This window comes from Dreissena polymorpha, chromosome 16 (genome assembly GCF_020536995.1).
Source record: "Dreissena polymorpha isolate Duluth1 chromosome 16, UMN_Dpol_1.0, whole genome shotgun sequence".
NCBI lineage: Eukaryota > Metazoa > Mollusca > Bivalvia > Myida > Dreissenidae > Dreissena > Dreissena polymorpha.
The window spans coordinates 26,701,218-26,725,793 of NC_068370.1; the positions used below are offsets into that span (position 1 = coordinate 26,701,218).

At 33.3% G+C, this 24,576-nt stretch overlaps 2 protein-coding genes across 4 annotated transcripts in view; both read left to right on the forward strand.

Moving 5' to 3' along the window:
* The window catches only part of LOC127862413 (multiple PDZ domain protein-like), a 248,781-nt gene extending 246,277 nt beyond the window's left edge, over positions 1-2,504 (forward strand). Inside the window, exon 43 of the mRNA XM_052401512.1 lies at positions 698-2,504. Coding sequence (XP_052257472.1) covers positions 698-971 — 274 coding nt within the window. The 3' untranslated portion in view covers positions 972-2,504. The remainder of the gene's footprint in view (positions 1-697) is intronic.
* A 5,298-nt stretch (positions 2,505-7,802) lies between these two features.
* The window catches only part of LOC127862534 (uncharacterized), a 38,623-nt gene continuing 21,849 nt past the window's right edge, over positions 7,803-24,576 (forward strand). Inside the window, exon 1 of one of the 3 annotated variants that reach the window (XM_052401699.1) lies at positions 7,803-8,105. In XM_052401699.1, coding sequence (XP_052257659.1) covers positions 8,028-8,105 — 78 coding nt within the window. In that variant the 5' untranslated portion in view covers positions 7,803-8,027. The remainder of the gene's footprint in view (positions 8,106-24,576) is intronic. The other 2 variants (XM_052401698.1, XM_052401697.1) reach the window with 2 other exon arrangements.

A 24,576-nucleotide genomic window follows, 5' to 3' on the forward strand; every position in this document is an offset into this window, starting at 1 on the left:
TTTATATATTATACCAATTTTATTGATATTACATTTGCATATACAAATTGAGTAAGACTATTTTGTATTCAAAATGCAATATCCATGATGTGATATTGTACTCTTCTATGCAAAGTAAAATCACTTGCATGTTTAACCCTTTACCCCATAAGAAGCAAAGTGAAAATGGCTTTTGCAAACAGCATAAAACCAGAACAGCCTGCGAGTAACTCGCAGTCTGTTCTGGTTTAATGCTGTTTGCTGCTCACCAGTATCTAAGGGTTGGAACTGAAACATGTAAAACTTTAGTAAGAAAAGTCTTTAATAAAATTTAACTTTCTGAGGGGCTACAAATGCGTAAAAATATGTATCTACGTGGTAAAGGGTTAAGTGGGTGTAAACAAATTCAAGTTTATTATGAAATCCTTCAAAGAAATGGGAAATAGGTAAATTATGAACGTTGCTCTGGGAAGATGTTGGTTAATTCATGTGCGTGAGATTTTGTCCCAATTAAACTTGTGAAGTCTGCACAGGCTAATCAGGGATGACACTTTATACCTTAACCTGATTCTGATAAGAACACACTTCCTTTTAACAAATAAAGTGTAAAGTTGTGTCCCTGATTTTAACCTGACGCTTAATGCACATGCATTAAACCCCTCCTATACAAGAGCAAGGCCAATGTCTCATATATTATTTATGCATGTGTGTATTGCAGGGTATCAGACCAGTACAAGACTATTGTCCTGGAGCGCGGCGCTGATGGCCTTGGCTTCTCAATCGTAGGAGGTCACGGCAGTCCGCATGGTGACCTTCCAATCTACGTGAAAAACGTCTTCACCAAGGGGGCAGCAGCAGAGAACGGCCAATTGAAACGCGGCGATCAGATTTTGTCAGTGAACGGGGCCAGTTTGGAGGGGCTTACGCATGAGGAGGCAGTTAATATTCTGAAAAATGCAAAAGGTTCTGTGATAATGAATGTGTTGTCCTAGCAGCTGCAACTGGTGTGACCCTTTATAACCATAACAACTCATGGTGAAGGATATTTTATGGAACAGCCTAAAGCATTTTTTTGATATTCATCATTTTGCACTTTTCAACAGTTTAGCATTTATTGTCTCCAATTTTTCTGGTATAATTAAATTCATGTTAATGTTTTATTTCATTATATGCACTATGAGATATTAAATTCATATTTTATAAAGAGCTGCTTGTTCTTGAATGTGCCATAATGAAAATTGTGGTCAAATAAAACTTTTCCAATTTTAAATCAGTTATATGAACATTGCTTGTTGTAGAGGTTTTAAACATGTAGACCGGTTGTAACAAGAACTTGTATATATTACAAATATCAAAATATTTCTTATATTCAATAAAATGGTCTAGAATTTATCAAAATAGCAAAAATCTTTGTACTAAGTTAGTTTCAGGTAAAGGGAATTTTTAGATTGCAATATACAATTGCGTACGTAACAGACCAATTTATATGGTTATGTGTTTTAGATAGATAGAAAATACAAAACATGACTTTGTATGGAGTTATAACAATATTTTTGTCTTTATTCTGCTGTCTATTCCATAGTTTATTACTAGTTGTGGTTTTAATGTTACACTGATTTGTTTTTGTTTGTTTAATATTTTTATATTAAAATGGTTGTGAATTTAGGCATGTGTATATCTGTATTGTAGTTCATGGTGGCCGAAATAAATACTGAACCCACCCATAAAACAGTTTCGATAACAATCAACATTTCATAAAACAGAAGACATGCAAAAAGTAGTATTTTCAGAAAAAATATCATTTTTCCTTAAATTTTGTTTTTCACCATTCCATAAGTCCATAAGTGAATTATGATTTGTAAATGATACTTGTAAAAGATTTAAAATGATCATTAACTAACATAATATCGAAATATTTATTTATGTAAAAAATATAGAGAAAGAAAAACAGAACTGTATAGCTATATAATTTCAAACTTATATAAATGAATAACAGGACTTCTGCTCATTTTAATTCAGACTTAAACTTTAATTTTTCCACAACTAATTGACAAACACTGCTCTAAATTTACTGAAATTCTTAAAGCATTTTAATACCTTATATAACTTATTTAATAATCTTCAACACTTTGTTCTGTAGATTTACATGACCATCTGCAAATCATGTATGTTTTTTGCAATTATTATTCCCTTTTAATGTTTATCCAATTAAATGTCTTAACATTCCATCTTCTGTTAAAATATCAACCGTTTCCTTTCAATAATTGTTAAACATTGATGTACATACTAGTACATGTTAGAAAATGTTTTATGCAACTGTAGTTAGTTTCATATTAGAAAATAGTTGCCAGTCTGTGTTTAGTATTAAAATTGCAGTGTTAAACTATGTTGCCACTGCTTTCTATAGTTATTTGAATATTGTTATCGTTTTGCACTTTTACATTTAGTTGAATTGTGCATTTAATTCTCATATCTATATTATAACCTTTACAAACAAGATTCCGTAATAAATGAAAACACTGAAATGTTTTGTTGTGCTTGATCTCCTATCTTTGTGAATCAAAATAACCTGATATCAGGGACAAGGATGATTTGGATTAACAAAGATGAGTCTTCCTTGATAGATCAAGTAACGCCAAAGGGCACTTGTATTAGATCTAGCCATGAAAATAAATATTACAGAAAATTGTATATAAATCTACTATTTTCTCTCAAGATACTAGAATACAAGATACAAGAATCTTTATTTTACATCGGATATGAACAACAATAAACATTAGCTCTTAGGCCATTTCCCGACAAACAGATGTATAATGGTATAACAAGTATAAATGAGCTTAAAAGAAAGATTAAGCATATTATTTAAGCATTTAAAGTCCAAAGCAGGCATTGGCAGTAAAATGGGCACTAGGTCCTTACTGACAGAATGTCTAAATCTGTCCAAAAAAGGTAAACCAGTCCAATTTACAACAGGTTTGCTTCTATAGTACTTGCTGGTACTAGAACAAAGCGTAAGTGTCCTAGTGCCCGCTACTACTCAACTGAAAAAATATAGGCAGGCAGCACTAAAGAAAAAGCTAACATACAAAATATAACATGGAGAGAGTAACCAAGGAGAACAAGCAAAATAAGGGGTTAACTGAAAAAATATAAATACCGTAAGCAGGAAAAATATATATAAGCAGGACAACAAGAACAAGCAAAAAAACATGAGAAGCAGATTACTCACAAATGGCGCATTTGCATTTTGGACCCGTCAAGGTACGGATCAGCAGACAAAGTCTTCGTATTTGTCGACTGTGCGTAAGTCCTCTGGGAGGCTGTTCCACACCCGGACAGCTTCAAAACGAAAGGAATTTTGCCATACCTTGTCCTTACTTGTGGTGTCTCTAGGATGTTTAAATACCTGAAATTATAAGTAGAGGATTTAACTTTAACCAAGGATTTGAGATATTCTGAGGAAAGGTTGTGGATACATTTTAATTTTTCTGACGCAACAAGCCGTAACCTGTTTAAGTTAAGAGTGGTACTGTTAACCTTTTTAGCTCACCTGAGCACTGCAACGTGCTCATGGTGAGCTTTTGTGATCGCCTTTTGTCCGTCGTGTGTTGTGCGGCGTCAACATTTGCCTTGTTAACTCTCTAGAGGCCACATTTATTGTCCAATCTTCATGAAATTTGGTCAGAAGATTGGTCTCAATGATATCTTGGATGAGTTCGAAAATGGTTACGTTTGCTTAAAAATAGGGCTGCCAAGGGGCGGGGCATTTTTCCTTATATGGCTATATATGGCTAAAGTAAAATCTTGTTAACACCCTAGAGGCCACATTTATTGTCTGATCTTCATGAAACTTGTTCAGAAGATTTATCCCAATAATATCTTGAACGAGTTTGAAAATGATGCTGGTTGGTTGAAAAACATGGCCACCAGGGGGCGGGGCATTTTTCCTTATTATGGCTGTAGTAAAACCTTGTTAACACTCTAGAGGCCACATTTATTTTCCGATCTTCATGAAACTTGGTCAGAAGATTTGTCCCAATATTATCTTGGATGAGTTCAAAAATGGTAACCTTTGCTTGAAAAACATGGCTGCCATGGGGCGGGGCATTTTTCCTTATATGGCTATAGTAAAATCTTGTTAACACTCTAGAGTCAACATTTATTGTCCAATCTTCATGAAACTTGGTCAGAAGATTTTTCTCAATAATATCTTGGACAATTTCGCAAATGATGCCCGTTGGTTGAAAAACATGGCCGCCAGGGGGCGGGGAATTTTTCCTTATGTGGCTATAGTAAAACCTTGTTAACACTCTAGAGGCCACATTTATTATCTGATCTTCATGAAACTTGGTCAGAATATTTGTCCCAATGATATCTTGGATGAGTTCTAAAATGGTTTTGTTGCTTTAAAAACATGGCCACCAGGGGCAGGGCATTTTTCCTTATATGGCTATTTATGGCTATAGTAAAACCTTGTTAACACTCTAGAGGCCACATTTATTGTCCAATCTTCATGAAATTTGGTCAGAAGATTGGTCTCAATGATATCTTCGATAAATTCGAAAATAATTATGTTTGCTTGAAAAAGTTGGCTTCCAAGGGGCGGGGCATTTTTAACCAGGTTTTCCGAAGGAAAAAACTGGTTATTAGATTGGCGAATGCGGGCGGGCTGGCTGGCTGGCTGGCGGGCTGGCTGGCTGGCGGGCTGGCGGAATAAGCTTGTCCGGGCCATAACTATGTCGTTCATTGTCAGATTTTAAAATCATTTGGCACATTTGTTCACCATCATTGGACGGTGTGTCGCGCGAAATAATTACGTCGATATCTCCAAGGTCAAGGTCACACTTTGAGTTCAAAGGTCAAAAATGGCCATAAATGAGCTTGTCCGAGCCATAACTATGTCGTTCATCGTCAGATTTTAAAATCATTTGGCACATTTGTTCACCATTATTGGACGGTGTGTCGCGCGAAATAATTACGTCGATATCTCCAAGGTCAAGGTCACACTTTGAGTTCAAAGGTCAAAAATGGCCATAAATGAGCTTGTCCTGGCCATAACTATGTCATTCATTGTGAGATTTTAAAATCATTTGGCACATTTGTTCACCATCATGGGACGGTGTGTCCCACGAAAGAATCACGTCAATATCTCCAATGTCAAGGTCGCCACGACTAAAAATAGATTTAAAAAAAAAAAAAACTTACAAAGGGGGTTAATTTTTTTTGGTCATTTCAAAAGTTCAGTTTGAGTTTTCTCCCTTTATCAGATTTTTTTTTCACAATGAAAACCTGGTTTTGTGACAATTTTGTCCCTTGTTTCTTATATGGCTATTATAGTAAAATAGTGTTAACACTCTAGAGGCCACATTTACCGTCCTATCTTCATGAAACTTATACAGAAGATTCATCCCGATAATATCTTGGATGAGTTCAAAAATGATGCCGTTTGGTTGATGAGTTCAAAAATGATGCCGTTTGGTTGAAAAACATGGCTGCCAGGGGGCGTGGCATTTTTTCTTATATGGCTATTATAAAACCTTGTTAACACTCAGATAGAGGCAACATTTATTTTTCGATCTTCATGAAACTTGGTCAGAAGATTTGTCCCAATCATATCTTGTTATCTCAGGTGAGCGACTTTGGGCCTTTTAGGCCCTCTTGTATAGTAGTGTATCATAACTGGATTCATAATCATTAAAAAAAATTCTAGGGGCTCTGAACTGCATCTTTTTTAGTTTCTCTGTGTTGGATTTACTACAAGAATGCCAGATAAGGGGACAGCAGTTAAAGTTTGACCGGATAAATGATTTAAAGATGACTAACCTAGTGCTAACATTCAGGAATTTGCTGAGTCTTTGGAGTGCATTTAATTGTTTGGCTGCCTTTTTGCACAAATTTGTAACCTAGAGATCAACATTTAGCTGGTAATCAAGTTCAACACCTAAGAGTTTTACTTCTTGTTCACATATAATTTCAGTTTGCCCTATAGTAAATGACTTTACTTAAATTCTTTATTAGAATTATTACCTACACATATTGACTGGAACTTATTGGGGTTTGCTTGCATTTGGTTAATATTGAACCAGTGTATCAGGGATTTACTCTCTGATTCAATAGTTTCCTTAAATGTATTTAAGTTTTTGTTACTGAAGGAAAGGGTATTGTCATTTGCATAGTTATACAGAGTTGACTTATCTATAAAATAAAAAAATATCATTAATAAGGATGTTGAAAACCAGAGGACCTAGTATAGAGCCTTGGGGCACCCCCTTAATGATTTCTTGCCATTTACTTGTGCAATCGTTTATTTTAACCTTTTGAGACCTGTTTGATAGATAATTTAACATTAATTGAAATGCATGATCAGTTAATCCATATGCCGCCCTTAAGTTTAAGTACAATTAGATTGTGAGGTAAACAGTCAAACTCTTTAGACAGGTCCATGAAAATTTAATCTTTTTGAGACCTGTTTGATAGATAATTTAACATTTATTAACCCATAGGCCATAAGTGTAAATACAATTAGATTGTGAGGTAAACAATTGAACGCGTTAGACAGCTCCATTTAAATTTACCTCTAAAGACGAATACACCTTTGTTTGCATCCGAAATTCTGCACAATGTGTTATTTCTTATCTGCCATCACTACCATCATCTCCATCGTCTTTGTCATCAAGATTTTATTGTCATAATCTAAACCTTTTGAATTTAGTTATCACCATATACAGCATAAAATGCACAGTGTATTCATTTTGATTTGAGAGTATTTATTTCATGTGTGTAAGTCAGTAGCCAGACGTGAGTATATCTGATATTTCCCTATCAAAACAAACGGGTAGTGACCAGTAATGGCAATATTGATCATTTGACGGTGCGAAAAACGCTTCTGATTACGCTGATATTTATTATGTGAAGATATTGGGAAAGTGATTTGGGTGACAATACAAATATAATAGCGGTGAATTTGATGATGATTATGAATTCTGACGATGATGGTGGTGGTGGAGATGATGATGATAATGATGCTGCTGCTGATGATCATGATGATGATTATGATGATGATTATGATTATGGTGGTGATGATGATGATGATGATGATGATGATGATGATGATGATGATGATGATGATTCATGGTTCGCAAAACAGAGTATCCGTGCAAAAACAAGGAGTTTGTTGTGTTATAGCATTTAAATAAAATTGAACTCTTCATCTGCACCCATAGTATACAAACACATTATATCCCTTTGATAAAACAAACTTAGCTCACATTGAATAAATATCATTTAACAGTCATATCAGTTTAAACAAATATTCGCCCATGAATCTACTAGGTCCAGAGATTTTGTGTCTGGTGAGTGACATCATATACTGACATACCAAATTTATTTAACCCTTTACCACTTAGAAATGTATTTTTAGGTATTTGTAGTCCCATAGAAAGTTAAATTCAATTAAAGACCTTTCTTACTTAATTCAAGGTTAAAGGCTTCATTTCCAACCCTAAGATACTGATGAGCAGCAAATAGCATAAAACCTGAACAGACTGCGAGTTACTCACATGCTGTTCTGGTTTTATGCTGTTTGCACATAGCCGTTTTTACATTGCTTCAGAGTGGGAAAGGGTTAAATCTATGTGGTCTTAATTGGTATTTAGCCTTGTTCTGCTTGCTATTTGTTTTTGTTTAGCATAGTCTATACTTTAAAATATCCCTTATAAGATTGCTCAAGTATCAATTTAGGAACCTTGTGGCCTTCTTGTGTCAAATTAAGAATTCAACATATCATTCAGACTCTGATAAACTTCTTGATAGGAGTGAGTAGACAATGATATCGTGCTCAGTGTATGCAAATTTTGTTTAAACAAATTATTACATGCCTTACCTAAGTAAACATTTATCTGGTGATTCCCGTTATATTGTAAACCATGATGAATATGAATTTAACCCATACTCGTTAAAACATAAGGTTTACTGAGATGTGGGCATAAATAGTTTGGTACTTTATCAATATGCACAAATAAAACAAGCTTGAAACATATCAGTTGACAATGGCGGGATTAATGAGACAAACAATTCAACGCATGAGTGGAAAAAGAGAAAAGGAATTAACAGACATTACTGAGTCGGTAAGATACTTTTTAACAAGACTTTTCATTGAAAAATTTGAGCTACGTGACTTACTCATTTGTCGGTGTTGGCTTGGGTTAAGGCTTGTAAGCAACGTCTTCACATCTTTGTTTCAACCACATGCATTATCGGTATATTAAAACTTGATCTCACATGTCTTCGAGGTCAACATTGGAGATCTGCACTGACCAAGGCCAATAAATCTGACCTGCAATATAGCATTTGTACTTCCGCTGCTTTGAAGAACTCCTTATCTCTATATTTTCATATGACATTTAATTAAAACGATTGACATACAAATAGATAGATCTGGCAAACTATTTACAACCCTTCTCACAATTGGCAGCCATAATTTAACTCTAGTCCTTGTCTGTGCATACCTAGATATCAAATGATAAGAATGGAAATACCAGACAAATATTCAATGACAATTTTTAGAGGTACTTTTCTTGAACAATAATGAACACGGCATAAGTATATAACATATCTACTTAAATATCTCTTGTCAATTTAAAACGCACTTTTTACCAAAACACACATTTAGCGCACTTAAAAGTGCGTTAATTCTGTGTTTTTGTTAATATGTGCGTTTTCAGTGTTCAAAAGTGCATTTAAGTGCGCATTTTGTGCGTTTTTTCTTTTCAAATGCATTATTTAAGTGAAAAAGTTTGTTTATTGTGTGTTTTCTTCATCTGTAAGTGCGCTTTTGAGTGTAGATGTGAGCAAAATGTGTGTTTTTTATCTAAGAAGTGCGTCTTTTATTTAGGAAGTGCGTTTTGTGTGTGTTTTCTTCATCTGTACGTGCGCTTTTGAGTGTAGATGTGAGCAAAATGTGTGTTTTTTATCTAAGAAGTGCGTCTTTTATTTAGGAAGTGCGTCTTTTATCTAAGAAGTGTGTTTTAAGATTTACAGATGTGGGTTTTTTCTCACAAAAGTGCGTTTTTCTTTTTTGATGTGCGCCTTTTTTAAGCATAAGTTAGTCTTTTATTTCATAAGTGCGTTTTTATCATATGATCTGTTTTAAACGGATGTATCTAAAAAGACACATGTTTAACACACTTCTTAAAAAGTGCGTCTGTAACAACCGTTTAGCAAATGTTGTACAGAAATTGAACAAGAAACAAAATTGTTGCAGGCTCTAACAATTTATTTGCATCAAATGAATAAACATAGACATGTACCTCAGTAACCTGTTATAATATAAGGTGCAGTTTAAATTCAAAGGGTTACTGGTTGTGCATATGAACCTGTTTAATGTTAATATACTTTATAATACAATTTCAATGCATATAACATTGCTTTCATTTTAATCTCAAACATTTCTAAAAATTTCCACCTAAATCAGACTGTGGGTAACTAACTAAAAATATTGAAAGTGTCAAAAATATTATGTGGGCTTGAAAGTATCAATAATATTTCCTGAACATAAAAAATAAGTATTTGAACTTTCTTATACTGATATTTATACCCCAAATCAATTAATGCCTACCACATTGACCATAAACATACATTTAAAAGGCAATTAAAATAATATGTATACTTTTATTATTATTTGCTAACACCATTCAGCATGTTATATTTTAATATTCACAATTAAATATAATGCATAAAGGGCGCTGTGTATTATTCAATAAATATTTTGGTGTTGAAATGACTGCCTTATCAGTATTTCTCAAATTATGTAATTTTTGGCTTAGACACAGCATGGAATCAGATAACAGAATAGCCAGTCCCTATCAGTCCTCCATCTAAGCCTAACAAAGGGGTGTCGATATACTTTTGATTGGTTCAGGCACCATCTATTTGAGAACCACAGATAAGAAGTTCTTTTTTTAAAACAAGCAGAATCAGCAACTGTTTTTAAGCTTAGATTTTAGGTACATGTGTAAAGTGAACAACATTCAGACTTATTATTCTAGTGTAAAATGTCTTGAAATACTTTCAGCATGAAGTAATGTGTGATGAAATAAAATGTGTATTTACTACAATGTGTAAATCAACAATTAAGTTTGTTGCAAAGGAGATTCAAAGTGGGTGGTTAAAGACATATATAAAGTGATATTGTCTAGTTCAACAACTGCCTGTATTTTTGGAATACTGAAGAACAGTCTGTTGTAAAGGTTTGTATTTTCAATTCTGCATCCCTTTTTTATTTAGTTTATTGAATTAATTATGATCATTATCATATTTATGTATTGTCACTGGGAAATGTAAATGGGGTGTGTAGAAATACCGAAATCTCCGTATTTACCGAAATCCCCAGAAATCCCTATTAATATTTATTATTTATCATAAAAATGCGGATATTAAGATAGAATATTGCAAAATACAATGAATTCACTGATGAAAAATTGTTTTTACCCATGTTTGGTAGTGAAAAACTAAAATATATACATAATTATTGGGATTTCGAGTATGAATCCATAGTGCATGTTTTCACAAGCACGATCAGGTACAGAAATCCCCGCTGTAAAGATCTTCAAGTGTCAAAAATCATCTGGGTGGCTTTTTGATATTAGAAAGAAGAGGTACAGACAAAAACTTAACAACAATATCCCACTTATTTTGAAAAATATTGAAATGTAGCGGGGATTTCGGTAATTCTACACTCGCCAACAGAGTACCGAAATCCCCAATATTTACACCTGAAAGTGTCAAAAATATCATTTGTATTCGTGGTTTTTGGCTTTGCTAATGTTTACGTCCAAAAAATAATATTAATGTTAATTATTAAGCACACTTGACAGCATAAGTTGCCTCTTAAGGGGGATTTTGGTAATTCTACATTCGCCCGCCGAGTACCGAAATCCCCCATATTTGCGCCTTATAGGGTCAATATGTCATCAGTATGATTGTTTCTTGGCATCGCATAACTGCTAATGTGCAAATAATGATATTAATATTTTTAAGCACTCATGACACCATACACTGCCTCTTAGCGGGGATTTCGGTAATTCTACACAAGAGCATAGACGCGCGCCGGTACCGAAATCCCCGCTGTACAAACCAGCAAGAGTAAAAAAATCATTAAATTGCTTACTTATTGTAGAAATCAGTCAGACAGACAAAAACTATCAACAATATCCCCTGGTGACTTCTGTTGACAAATTATCACTTAGGCCAGGGATTTCGGTATATCTACATTCGCCCGCCGAGTACCGAAATCCTCCATATTCACGCCTTACAGGGTCAATATGTCATCGGTATGATTGTTTCTTGGCATCGCATAACTGTTAATGTACAATTTAACCAATAATGATATCAGTATTATTTTTAAGCACTCTTGAAACCATACGCTGCCTCTTAGCGGGGATATCGGTAATTCTACACCAGATCATAGACGCGCGCCGGTACCGAAATCCCCACTGTACAAACCTGCAAGAGTCAGAAAAATCATTATAGTGCTTACTTATTGTAGAAATCAGTCAGACAGACAAAAAACTATCAACAATATCCCCTGGTGACTTCTGTTGACAAATTATCACTTAGGCCAGGGATTTCGGTATTTCTACATTCGCCCGCCGAGTACCGAAATCCCCCATATTTGCGCCTTATAGGGTCTATATGTCATCGGTATGATTTTTCTTGGCATCGCATAACTGTTAATGTACAAATAATGATATTAGTATTATTTTTAAGCGCTCTTGACACCATACGCTGCCTCTTAGCGGGGATTTCGGTAATTCTACACCAGAGCATAGACGCGCGCCGGTACCGAAATCCACACTGTACCAACCTGCAAGAGTCGAAAAAATCATTACAGTGCTTACTTATTGTAGAAATCAGTCAGACAGACAAAAAACTATCAACAATATCCTCTTTGATGACTTCTGTTGACAAATTATCACTTAGGCCAGGGATTTCGGTAATTCTACATTCGCCCACCGAGTTCCGAAATCCTCCATATTTACGCCTTAAAGGGTCAATATGTTATCGGTATGCACATTAAAATTTTCCTGTTTTGATGTTAGCTAAATCATTATCACTATTTAAACCTTTGCTGTGGTTGTTTCTGTTGTATTTTTTTAAGAAAAAACAAAACTTCCCTGAATAGTTTTTAACAATAAAACATTGATATAAACTTAGAACATCATTTTAACTATTGTGTGAGATACTGAACAGAACAAAGCTACATTCCTTGCAAATGATATTATCTGATTTGTATCAAAAGGTTTAGCTTGGTTTGGGGTACTCTGTCCTTGCAAACAAAGATGTATCTTGGTTTTGGTCCTGAATTTATTTCAGTAAATGAGTTTTACTTATTTGTAATATCCTCATAGACCTAGACAATTAAATTGCAACTGATCATAACAATACTTATTAGTATACCTCTACTTCGAAAAGATGGTGGGTGGGTTATTTTGGAGGAGGGGATTTTAAAATCACGTTGTCCTTTACGTTTTTGGAGTGTGTGTGTTTGTTCTATAAACTTTCCGCACTGTAATTGGTGTAGATGCATTTAATAATTTTTAAATAAGATTGCACAAATGATCCTCTTTATGATACAGTGTGCCATATGCATTAAGCACGTTGTTATTCAACCAAAAATACAATACTTAGTTGTCAAAGATGGTTATTTCTGGTATAAAACTTAAGCATAAAAAGCTTCTAATATTACCAATGATCACATATTTTAGATGATGCGTTTTTTTGCAAAAAACGCATAGCTTCCTTTCATGTTAAGGTAAGACTCAGTTAAAGGGTACAAATACATCACTGCTTTTCCAAAATATATTTTGACTGTTCTATAACTTCACCATACATTGAACCATATCAAAATACTAATTCCTTGGCATAAATGGTGAAATAATAAGCCGGTGTGATCAGTCCAATAAACATATGGCTATTTTCAAAGTCTCTTTCATCTTTAAAGTATAAACAAAAGACATTTGGATATTCAATATAATCAGACATTTTGTTGAATTTTGTTCTGTTGCAGACAGCAATTTTAGTGCAGAATATTTACAGCATAAATAAATGAAAATAAATATGTTAAAGAAAACAAATGTTTTGTTTTATTATTTATTTCTTTTTTTATATTATTTGATAACATTCTGAATTGATAATAATTATAAATCGATTTATTTATTTATGCCTATGAGATCGTTGAAAATATTAGTTTTACATGAACTTTATGAATGAGGTCAAAAAAGTAGTTCCGTCTATAAATAGCAATCTGAAAATACCCCAATCTAAAAATAGCGATAGTATAAAGGTCATGTTTATACGATCGTTGTTATTCTATCGATATTCATCTGGTAATAGGATAAATACCTTTTCGTGTATTGTTGCAATATGTCACATGCTTCTTTAACAGCCCATACCTACAGCAAGGAGCAATCGCACATTCTCGGCCCTTTCCGTCAAACATCGGATAAGTACCTCGAAGGAGATAGTATGAATACACATTTCGGAAGCGGTATTGCGGTCTACCTACGCGGGCCTACGCGAATCAAAATTATATAGTAAAAACAAACATGGCCGGTTTTGCGAGTTGTTTACATTTTGCAAAGATGAAAATGGGGATTTTCTATGCTCTGAAGCCAGAGCAAGTACAAACTCTACAGGAATTATGGACGCCGTCGTTGTTATTGTTTTTGTTGTTGTAACATTCTTAGAATGGTATCACGTGGGCGGACTACTTTCAACCCGTATTTCTCCCGAGTCCGATTATGATAATCTGCGAGGGGTACCGAATGCAGCAAGGAGCTGTGCTACCACTGCTCCGCCATGGACAGAAATAACTAATACGTTCACTCATCTTTTACCGAATAAAGATTAAGCAAGTACACCTAATAGAGGATATCCATGAGAGGTAACAATTTTACCCTAACACCGGGTGTAGGCATTCGACTGCAGCACCTCTATACTTACACCTTAGACACCGCCAGTTATAACTGGATACACGTAAGAAATTTGAGCTTGTTTACACCACATGGGAAATACTATCAATGTATTGCATCATTCATTGTTGAAATCTAGCTGTCTACAAACTTCCTCCAAACCTGTAACTTCCTCCAAACCTGTAGCAAACACCGTTTTACTTCATAATTTAAATAGCTATTCCTTTATCGAATTCAATAATGCGTTGTACAATAAATGTTTCCTTGATATAATTGGAAAGAGTCCAATATTCACAGCGCTTTATACATTTGACACAATATTGTTAAAAGTCATCTGAATTGTATAAAACAGGTTTTTGATACAGCCAATAGTTGTAAATAATATAAAAAATATAAACGGAAATGTATTATTAGTAATTATAATATAAAAATGGACTGATTTCAATAAGTTTCTACCATAACATAACATCTAGCCCCACCAACTCGATCAAATGTAAATCTTTCAATGTCAAATTGTTCTGCTCTGTGATAGATTATTTATGCATTTGTTTTTTAAATTATTATTTTAAGTTGTTGATGTATATGCCTAGCCAAATAATGCAAAATGTTTGTTGCATCAATATAAACTCACTATGATCTACATTGGAAAAGAAAAAAAAGTGTAAAGTTTTAAATCGAGGTGGCGTAATTAACTATAGATAGTAGTAGATATGCCCGACTTACAGGTTCGACCCGTGCAATTGACATGAAGTATAACGATTCAAAGGAATAAACATGAAACGAGTTTATTATTAGTTACACCGTTAGTTACTGACGGTGTATGGGATATACACTCTCAGTAATTTCATACCATAGACCAGTTGACGAGTGACGTCACGCGCACCTGCAAATATTAGACTCCGCCCACTGGTTGGCAAAAAGAGGTGAAATTCATATAAGCGCATATAGAGAAGATTGAAATAATCGTCATTTTTATTGATACTCATGCACTATATAAAATATAATTTTACTAACTATGTCTGAATAAAACATAAGCTTGCAAGGAAATGCATTTTTGGAACGATTATTCTGTTGTTATTATCAGTTTTTCGGCGTCAGCTGTATACGCCAGCTTTTCACCTTAGCCTGACCTTTGTTAGCGTCCAATAGAATTCAAATAAAACTTCCCGCGGCCAAGTACAGATGAATACACTTCATTGACTGCATTGGCTGATTTGATAATACCACTAGAACATTGGAAACATGTCCGCGTCTTTGTAACACTGTTTTACTGCGTGTTCAGCATGAAACAGTTTTTATAGATAGAACAGTTTTACACTCAATCTCGACATCAATACAGTTTGTGCGTACATCTTTTATTTTCAGAGGATTTTTAGCGCGAGAACGTTGTGTACTTAAAGGCCATGTTCTCATATTTAGTACTGACTTCCATATTCCTGTCAACATGTTATATGTAAAAGTATAAAGAGCAGTGGAAGCGATGCCTCACTTTAATGTGTTGCTTTTCAACCCGCGAGGTATAAGGGGTCAGTTCGCGGTTAGTGTGTTTGAATATCAGAGTTTATATACAGGTCAGACCTTCTGTGCTGTTCGGAGTTCGCGGTCAGTTATTTAATAGTTATATAATAAAGACGCTATAGCGTGAACTAGGTGAACCGGAATTTTCTTTACCACCAGAAAGATGTGAAATGAAGATATCCAGCGATATTATTTTATGGCATGTCAATAATAGATTCTTAATGTGTTTTCAACAATACCATGATAAATATTATTTTTAATTAATTAACAAGAATTATTCCATCATATTTACTAATGTATTATTGCATAATATTGACTAATGTATTAAGTATGAGCGCGATGATTCTCGATACTGTTAATAATCGAATCAAATACACGTAGCAATTCCCGATAAACCACTCAAACAGGTTTGTTCGAAGAACGCGCGTATACATATTTAAAATATGTACGGAGACTTCGCGTGTGGCCGGTTGACTTTGGTTTTCTTTTTTGTATCTATAGTTTATGACCAGCAATATGTAATAATGTAAAATAAGCCGCGAAAACTCCGCGTAACATCCCGTACTGCGTTTGATGCAGCTAAAAACTGCACAGAAAAAGATATTAGCTATCCTTGATCTCATTCATTTAAATCTTTACCTTCCATAAACTCCAACCACAATCAACGCCGTATATCTTTTTTAAAGATATTTCTTGTTTACTATAAACGAACTCGGGAGTGGAACACAATATACGAGCTCGGTATATGTGGTTACCATAAAAATCTCTTTTTGGCACATCTTCGAGACCATTTTTAAGATTTAACATTCTCAGATATTGAAATTCTTTCAGAATGAATCAAATTTAATGAACACAAATAAGAATGTTATCAAAAAGCAAATAGATCGACTTTATGTATGCAACATATAGTAACTTATTCGAACATTTATGCCTATAAAAACTTACCTTGTTACACATTAAATGAACTTTCTTGAGAAATGAAATTGTTTTTATTTAATTATTCACACCAATTTTGACACTCTTTGTTTCAGCCTTTTTAACCCGGTGTTTTATTGCACCTTTGTTTATCATAAACCGATTATCTCGTTATGATCGGATACTGTCCAAACAATTACAAAGAACACATGGTGTAACAAATCCAGGGACCTATTTGGGTCCCTGCATAAACCACATGTGGCATACAAGTGTCTGGTCATTAAACATCATTTATGATACCTCCATGTCATCTCTTTGCATATTGAGCGATCATCTAAGCAAAATTGTAAAGCCAAAATACGAAACAGTTGCTTTAATAAAATATGTTAACATATTTTAAAAAAATGAAGATATTTGTCCGAAATGGATTAGCAGTAATTAACTAGTGTATATATTAGCCAGTTTAATCATAATAATACAGTGTTTAATAACTATAAATTAAAGATATTGTGCAATTTCACTGCTACCTAACGCATTTAACGAGTACCGGCAAATGTAAACTCGGCTATTACGCGTCATGATTGTACGTTACTGTAGTGTACGAAACGACATCATGAAAAAAAGCAAACAACAAAAGGGTAAACAAGAAATACCTTTAAAAAAGATATACGGCGTTGATTGTTCAACGAATGAGATCAAGGATAGCGAATGTCTTTTTCTGTGCAGCTCTTAGCTGCATCACACGCAGTACTGGATGTTACGCGGAGTTTTCGCGGCTTATTTTACATTATTACATATTGCTGGTCATAAACCTATAGATACAAAACAGAAAACCAAAAGAAGAATGGAAGTGAAATTAAAACATATGAGTCAACCCGCCACACCCGAAGTATCCATATTTATAGGCGCGTTTTTCGAACAAACTTGTTTTAGTGGTTTGTCGGGCATTGCTATTTGATTTGATTATTTACAGTATCGAGAATCATCGCGCTCATGCTTAATACATAAGTCAATATGGTGGAATAATTATTGTTTAATTAATCAAAAATAGTATTTATCATTGTATTGTTGAAAACACATTTAGAATCTATCATTGACATACCATAATTATATTGCTGAATATCTTCATTTAACATATTTCTGGTCTTAAGAACATTCCAGGTCACCTAGTTCATGGATAGCGTCTTTATTATATAACGATTATTTTAATGGCCGTGAACTCCGGTGATGACCTGTATATAAACACTGACATTCACACACTAACCGCGAAATGACCCGATACCTCGCGGGTTGAAATGCAATACATTAAAGTGAGGCCTCGCTTCCACTGCTCTTTATACTTTTACATGTTAACATATTGACAGGAATATGGAAGTAAGTACTAAATATGAGAATACAGCCTTTAAGTATAAACGCTTTTGCGCTGGTAGTTCTCTGAAAATAAAAGGTGCACGCACAAACTGTATTGATGTCGAGAATTGAGTGTAAAACTGTTCTATCTATTAAGACTTTTCATTAGAGATAAAATTGTTTCATGCAGTAAAACAGTGTTACAAAGACGCGGATATGTTTCCAATGTTCTGGTGGTATACTCAAATCAGCCAATGGAATAAATGAAGTGTATTCATTCGTACCTAGCCGCGGGAAATTTTATTTGAATTTTATTGGACACTTACAAAGGTCAGGTAAGGTGAAAAGCTGGCTTAATACAGCTTACGCCGAAAAATACTTGCGTAAAATAAATTAATATAAAGATTTATTTATCATAAAATGCTTGATTGTTATCACTCCTTATCGCCAGTAAAGAGAGTGCACGCAAAGACAGTTCAATTTGCATAATATGCAGTTTTTGTTTTTCATATGTATGCTAAACTTTATTATAATGTCATTCGATGGAAACGAAACGATAGTCAATTACTGAAAAATTAAATAACTACAACATTTACAAATTGTAATGTATTCCGCTTTTAAGGCATCATTTTATAATTGATTAAATGCACCTCTTACACTATCGTTCGCTTATGAACAATAACACTATGGACACCACCTATAATTATAATCAAATTAATGTTTGTGTTATTATCTTTGAAATATAATTTATCAAAATCTTACTACCACAAAGAATACGAAAGAATAGTTTATGTTTTGTTTTGTTGGATTGCCAGTTTTTAGTCTTCCGACCACGTTTAATCTGTCGGTAATAACTAATTCGTATTTTGATACATAGGAAATAATATTTATGATTATATATTTATTGGTACTAAATTATATATTTTTTCAATATTATTTAAGAGTTTTAATGTTCATTCGGATTTTTGTATCGTTTTATTGACTAAACAAAAGACATGTAAACATGTTTTACGTTACTGTAACCAGTGTTTTTGCCAACCAGTCAGTGCGCATGCGCGCAAAATCCCGAATGTAAACAATAACATTCAACTGGTCTATACGAGAGCGAAGCTCGATTATGGGATTAAATTGACCAGTCGCCAACTCCGCCCACATTTTGTCGATCAGCCAATCAGATATCGATTTTTCACACACCCCTCAGCAACGCTTATCTGGCCGCCATTTTGTCCGACAAACAAAGCGTGTTGTACATATGGAATGGACGTAATTTTTAAGAGTTTACACAGATTTTATATCAAATGCATGATCATTACTGTTTGATCATTATTCAAAATTGTAGGTGCTATACATACTTTATAAAACTTTTTAAAGGTTATTATTTTATCTTTATTTCTTGAACATATAAACGAGTAATGAGAAAACATACACAATAAATAGTTTAACCACACCAGGTGTGTGTTCTATAAAACGTGTTATACCGTTTGATGCACAATATTATTAGGCAGTTTGGGCAACATAATAATTACCACACGTGCTTATTAATCTCAGCGTAATTGTCAATGATTAATAAATAACAGTATGTTGCGTGGATCTCAGAATGAAGGAACATTAAGGCATTGTTAGGTTCTGTACACAAGAAAAGAAAACTATTTAATTACTTAAATGATTTCCAATTATATATTTATTTTCTGTGGATCATAAACAAGGGAAATCATTATTATAAATCGTTAACCTAAATATTGTTTTAACTTAAGTAAAAACAACGAAAAAGGTGATTTAAACGCGGCTTAGCCAGCTTAAAGCGACTTCAAGTGTAAAATGTACGGCTTATAATACAACAACAACATTTCTAATACAACATATATTGATACGGGGAGAAATGTGAAAATTGCAATTAACATATAAGGGCCATCTTGTTATAAATAAGCAAATGCATAATATGCTAAATGTATTCAATTCGAATGTTCGTGAACAGCACCGTAATACCAACATTTCATTTTTTGATAGTGAAATGTAACAGGTTCGCATTAAAGATAAATGAAATAAAATGCATATTAGACTATCTGTTAATGAAACCACGAAATTAGGCCTGTATTAAATTATGGTTACAATCAAAATTTAATTTATATCCAAATAAAAAAATCGGTGTCTTTTTAAAAATAACACAATAAAACAAAGATCTAAACATTTTTAATAAACAAAAAACCCATTATGATATGGATATGTCATTTGCATTTAATAAAAATATTTTCAAAATTATATATGAATAGCCACCGGGTTCACAGTCAGACGGTTGAATCCAAGTTCAAAATCAATATGAAATAAATGCTCATTTTTACAACGGATTTTTCATCACCTCCCTATATAATATGTATAAGAAACGTTTCTGATAGTCAGTCTGCCGTTAACTCATTTATTTTGATTACGCCATTTCTCTCTAAAGTTTTTATGATTGTATTAACGTTTTACAGAGCAGTTTAGGTTAGTGTGCGGCTTTAATTTATTTTATAGAAAAGAGCATAATACATCATTACAAATATAGAACTTCCCTCACGTAATCCGCTATAATTGCGATCTGCTTGTCGGAGTTTTCTAATCACTAGACCACGTGACTATGTGGGCGGAACGATCGATAATTTGGCGACTGGTCAATTGACCAGTCGCCAAATTATCGATCGCTCCGCCCACATAGTCACGTGGTCTAGTTTTAAGAAAACTCCGACAAGCAGATCGCAATTATAGCGGATTACGTGAGCGAAATACTATATTTGTAACGAGGTATCATGCTCTTTTCTATGATATAAATTATTAAAGCCGCACAGTAAACTAAACTGCTTTGTAAAACTTTAATACAATCATAAATGCTTAAGAGAAAAATGGCGTAATCAAAATAAATGAGTTAACGGCAGACTGACTATCAGAAACGTTTCTTATACATAATATAGGAAGTTGATGAAAATCCGTTGTAAAAATGAGCATTCATTTTATATTGATTTTGAACTTGTATTAAATCGTCTGACAATGAATCCGGTGGCTATTCATATATAATTTTGAAAATATTTTTATTAAATGCAAATGACACATCCATATCATGATGGGTTTTTTGTTAATTAAAATTGTTTAGATCTTTGTTTTATTGTGTTATTTTTAAAAAGACACCGATTTTTTTATTTAGATATAAATTAAATTTTGATTGTAACCATAATTTAATACAGGCCTAATTTCGTGGTTTCATTAACAGATAGTCTAATATGCATTTTATTTCATTTATTTTTAATGCGAACCTGTTACATTTCACTATCGAAAAATGAAATGTTGGTATCACGGTGCTGTTCACGAACATTCGAATTGAATTATACATTTAGCATATTATGCATGTCTTTATTTATAACAAGATGGCCCTTATAAGTTTATTGCAATTTTCACATTTTTCCCCGTATCAATAAATGTTGTATTATAAATGTTGTTGTTGTTATTGTATTATAAGCCGTACATTTTACACTTGAAGTCGCTTTAAGCTGGCTAAGCCGCGTTGAAATCCCCTTTTTGTTGTTTTTACTTTAGTTAAAACAATATTTAAGTTAACAATTTATAATGATTTTTCCATGTTTATGATCCACTGAAAATAAATATATAATTGGAAATCATTTAAGTAATTAAATAGTTTTCTTTTCTTGTGTACAGTACCTAACAATCCCATAATGTTCCTTCATCCTGAGATCCACGCAACATACTGTCATTTATTAATCATCGACAATTACGCTGAGATTAATTAGCACTGAGGGTGTATAGACAGACAGACAGACAGTTTATTTCAATCCAATAAGGCATTTAAGCCCACGAGGACATATATACAATACAAGTGTTGACGAACAGTGTAGACTAGAATACAAAATTTTAACAAAAGTTGTAGTTGTATGTTTCCAACATTTGGAGAAGATCACTTTGAGAACAATATTTAAAAAAACATACATGCAAGATAATGCTGAAACGTTTTCTAAGCATTTAACCAATCTATTTTTTACTATTATACAATATGTTCTTATCTTAGAGGTTTTTCAATCAACTACTTTGGGTAGTATAGCTGCCTATATTTATTTTTGTCCTTGTAACGATTACTAGATGATATTCTATTAACAATTTAGAAACATAGAAATTGGTTTTTAAAATGTAGCATACATGTATCCTGATTTGTTTCGTACTATCAAATAGCAGTATATAAGCATGATAGTATGTTGTTTAAAAGAAGCCTTTTAGGGCTGTATTCTAAACATATACATCGATTTAACAAACAATGACAAAAGAGTAGTTATATATACACATTTACATAAATATGCCACATTACACCACTTTATCCTGCATTAAATGGTTTCTCTACATCGACCTCTTCGGATATGTTTATAAATTTAGTTCAATTTTACTATTACGAAAAAACAAGTAAAATAACCAATCGCAAAGAAACCTTTAAATACAAAAATATAATATAGTTTAATCAGTTAACTTGTATGAATTATATATCTATCACAGAGGGTATTTTGACATCTATGGAATTAACATTAAGAGTGCCATAGATATATATGCCTTACCGAAACGAAAATGTAAGACTGATATCATAGGCAACTGCTATCACTAACATCTGTACTTAACAATTAATAACCACTTTTCATATATTGTCTTACCGAAAGAAACATGTAAGACAAATATTGTGGAAACTAGACTTATAATGACACGTTATAATATATTAATTGTAAGATCTTGAACTACATTATGATTTAACGAGTAAGACAGACATTATAGATGTTTTTGTCATATCAATTCATACGATAGAACGCTTATATGGTGTTATATTAACATAAACAGCAGAATTAACTTTGCTTTAACAATTTCAGATTAGTTCACTACGATACTTTAAAAGTTGTACAGAGCAACGCTAGTATAGCCTGGTAAATATAATAATACAAAGGGTATTAATGCAACATGTTAAATCTATTAATCGTAATAGAAAAATGCATGTAAATGTTATGATGTAATCGTATTTCACTACAATACATTACAGTTGTAAATAGCAACGCTATCATAGTCTGGCATACTTAACAATTAAAACGGCATAAAGGCCTCATATCATATTTATTATCCGTATTACAAAATGTATGTAGCAGTAACCAACAAACATGTAAACATAGTTTGCGTATGGTTTCTGTAATATACCAAGGAACATATATAGTACATCAGACATATTAACAGTTTCAGCAGAAACACAATGAAAACATGAAATATATACAATTCAAGTACAAAGAAACACATGGAAATCATGTATTTACAGTATCACACGAAACACATTGTGCATCAATTTTACCATGTCAATTTCTATACATTACCTCATTTCTAATAATAAATGCTTTATGAATATAGGTTCCTAAGTTTCTAAGTATATTCTCATTTTCTGACTTTATAAGATCTACAAATTTAGCCATGCTAGGTCTAAACCAATATTTTCTGCCAATACATTTTTTCCTAATGTCTGTATACATTACACATTCCATAACAAAATGATATTCATCCTCAATTGTATTACACCTTGCACATTTTCTATCACTTATTGGGGTACTCAAAGGTCTGGTCCATCGACCTGCCTCAATATGCAATCTATGCGATGAGACTCGAAAACGAGAAAACGATTGACAAAACTTACTAATATTAAAACATTCGAGATATGGTTGAAATCTAAAAGATGAAATTGTGTTGTAGAATAAAGCTCTACTAGTCTGGGTTAATCTGGCGTACCAGTTCTGTATAAATTGGTCATTTAATCTCTGCTTTACAATATATAGAAACATGTCATTATTACCTACACCTTGAAAAGTCCAGGCATCAACAAAACCAAGCGAACATAATAAGTTCTTCAATAAGGAGCACCAATTTGTTTTATTGGGATACAATTCTAAATCATTCTTTAATAAATTATACACAATAAGAATATACTTATTTTCTTTCGTTTGAAGAATTCGTAACCAATATTTAATAGCCTTATACATATGAATAGTTTTAAAAAGATACTCTGCCTAATTCGCCATATATAAAATCGTTCTGAGTGGTTTTCTACCAGGAGTATTGACAAAGTAAGCTTTGGTAGTTGCGGCATATTGAGAACAAAAAGCATTCGTCTAGCTATGAATCTCGACGATTGGATGAACTTGATTTAAAGAAGTAGCTTTAATCAACGATCGGAATGTATGCATACAACTGATGGTTTTACTGGCTTAAATGATAAATAAGGAGAAATCTAAGTTAAATACCACTAAATAAATAGTGCATCTGTGAGCTATGGTTTCGGGTGTAATGGCGTCAGAAGTCACCAAAGGGGATATTGTTGATAGTTTTTTGTCTGTCTGACTGATTTCTACAACAAGTAAGCACTATAATGATTTTGTTGACTCTTGCAGGTTGGAACAGTGGGGATTTCGGTACCGGCGCGCGTCTATGCTCTGGTGTAGAATTACCGAAATCCCCGCTAAGAGGCAGCGTATGGTGTCAAGAGTGCTTAAAAATAATACTAATATCATTATTTGTTCATTTACAGTTATGCGATGCCAAGAAACAATCATACCGATGACATATTGACCCTATAAGGCGCAAATATGGGGGATTTCGGTACTCGGCGGGCGAATGTAGAATTACCGAAATCCCTGGCCTAAGTGATAATTTGTCAACAGAAGTCACCAGAGGGGATATTGTTGATAGTTTTTTGTCTGTCTGACTAATTTCTACAATAAGTAAGCACTATAATGATTTTTTTACTCATGCAGGTTTGTACAGTGGGGATTTCGGTACCGACGCGCGTCTA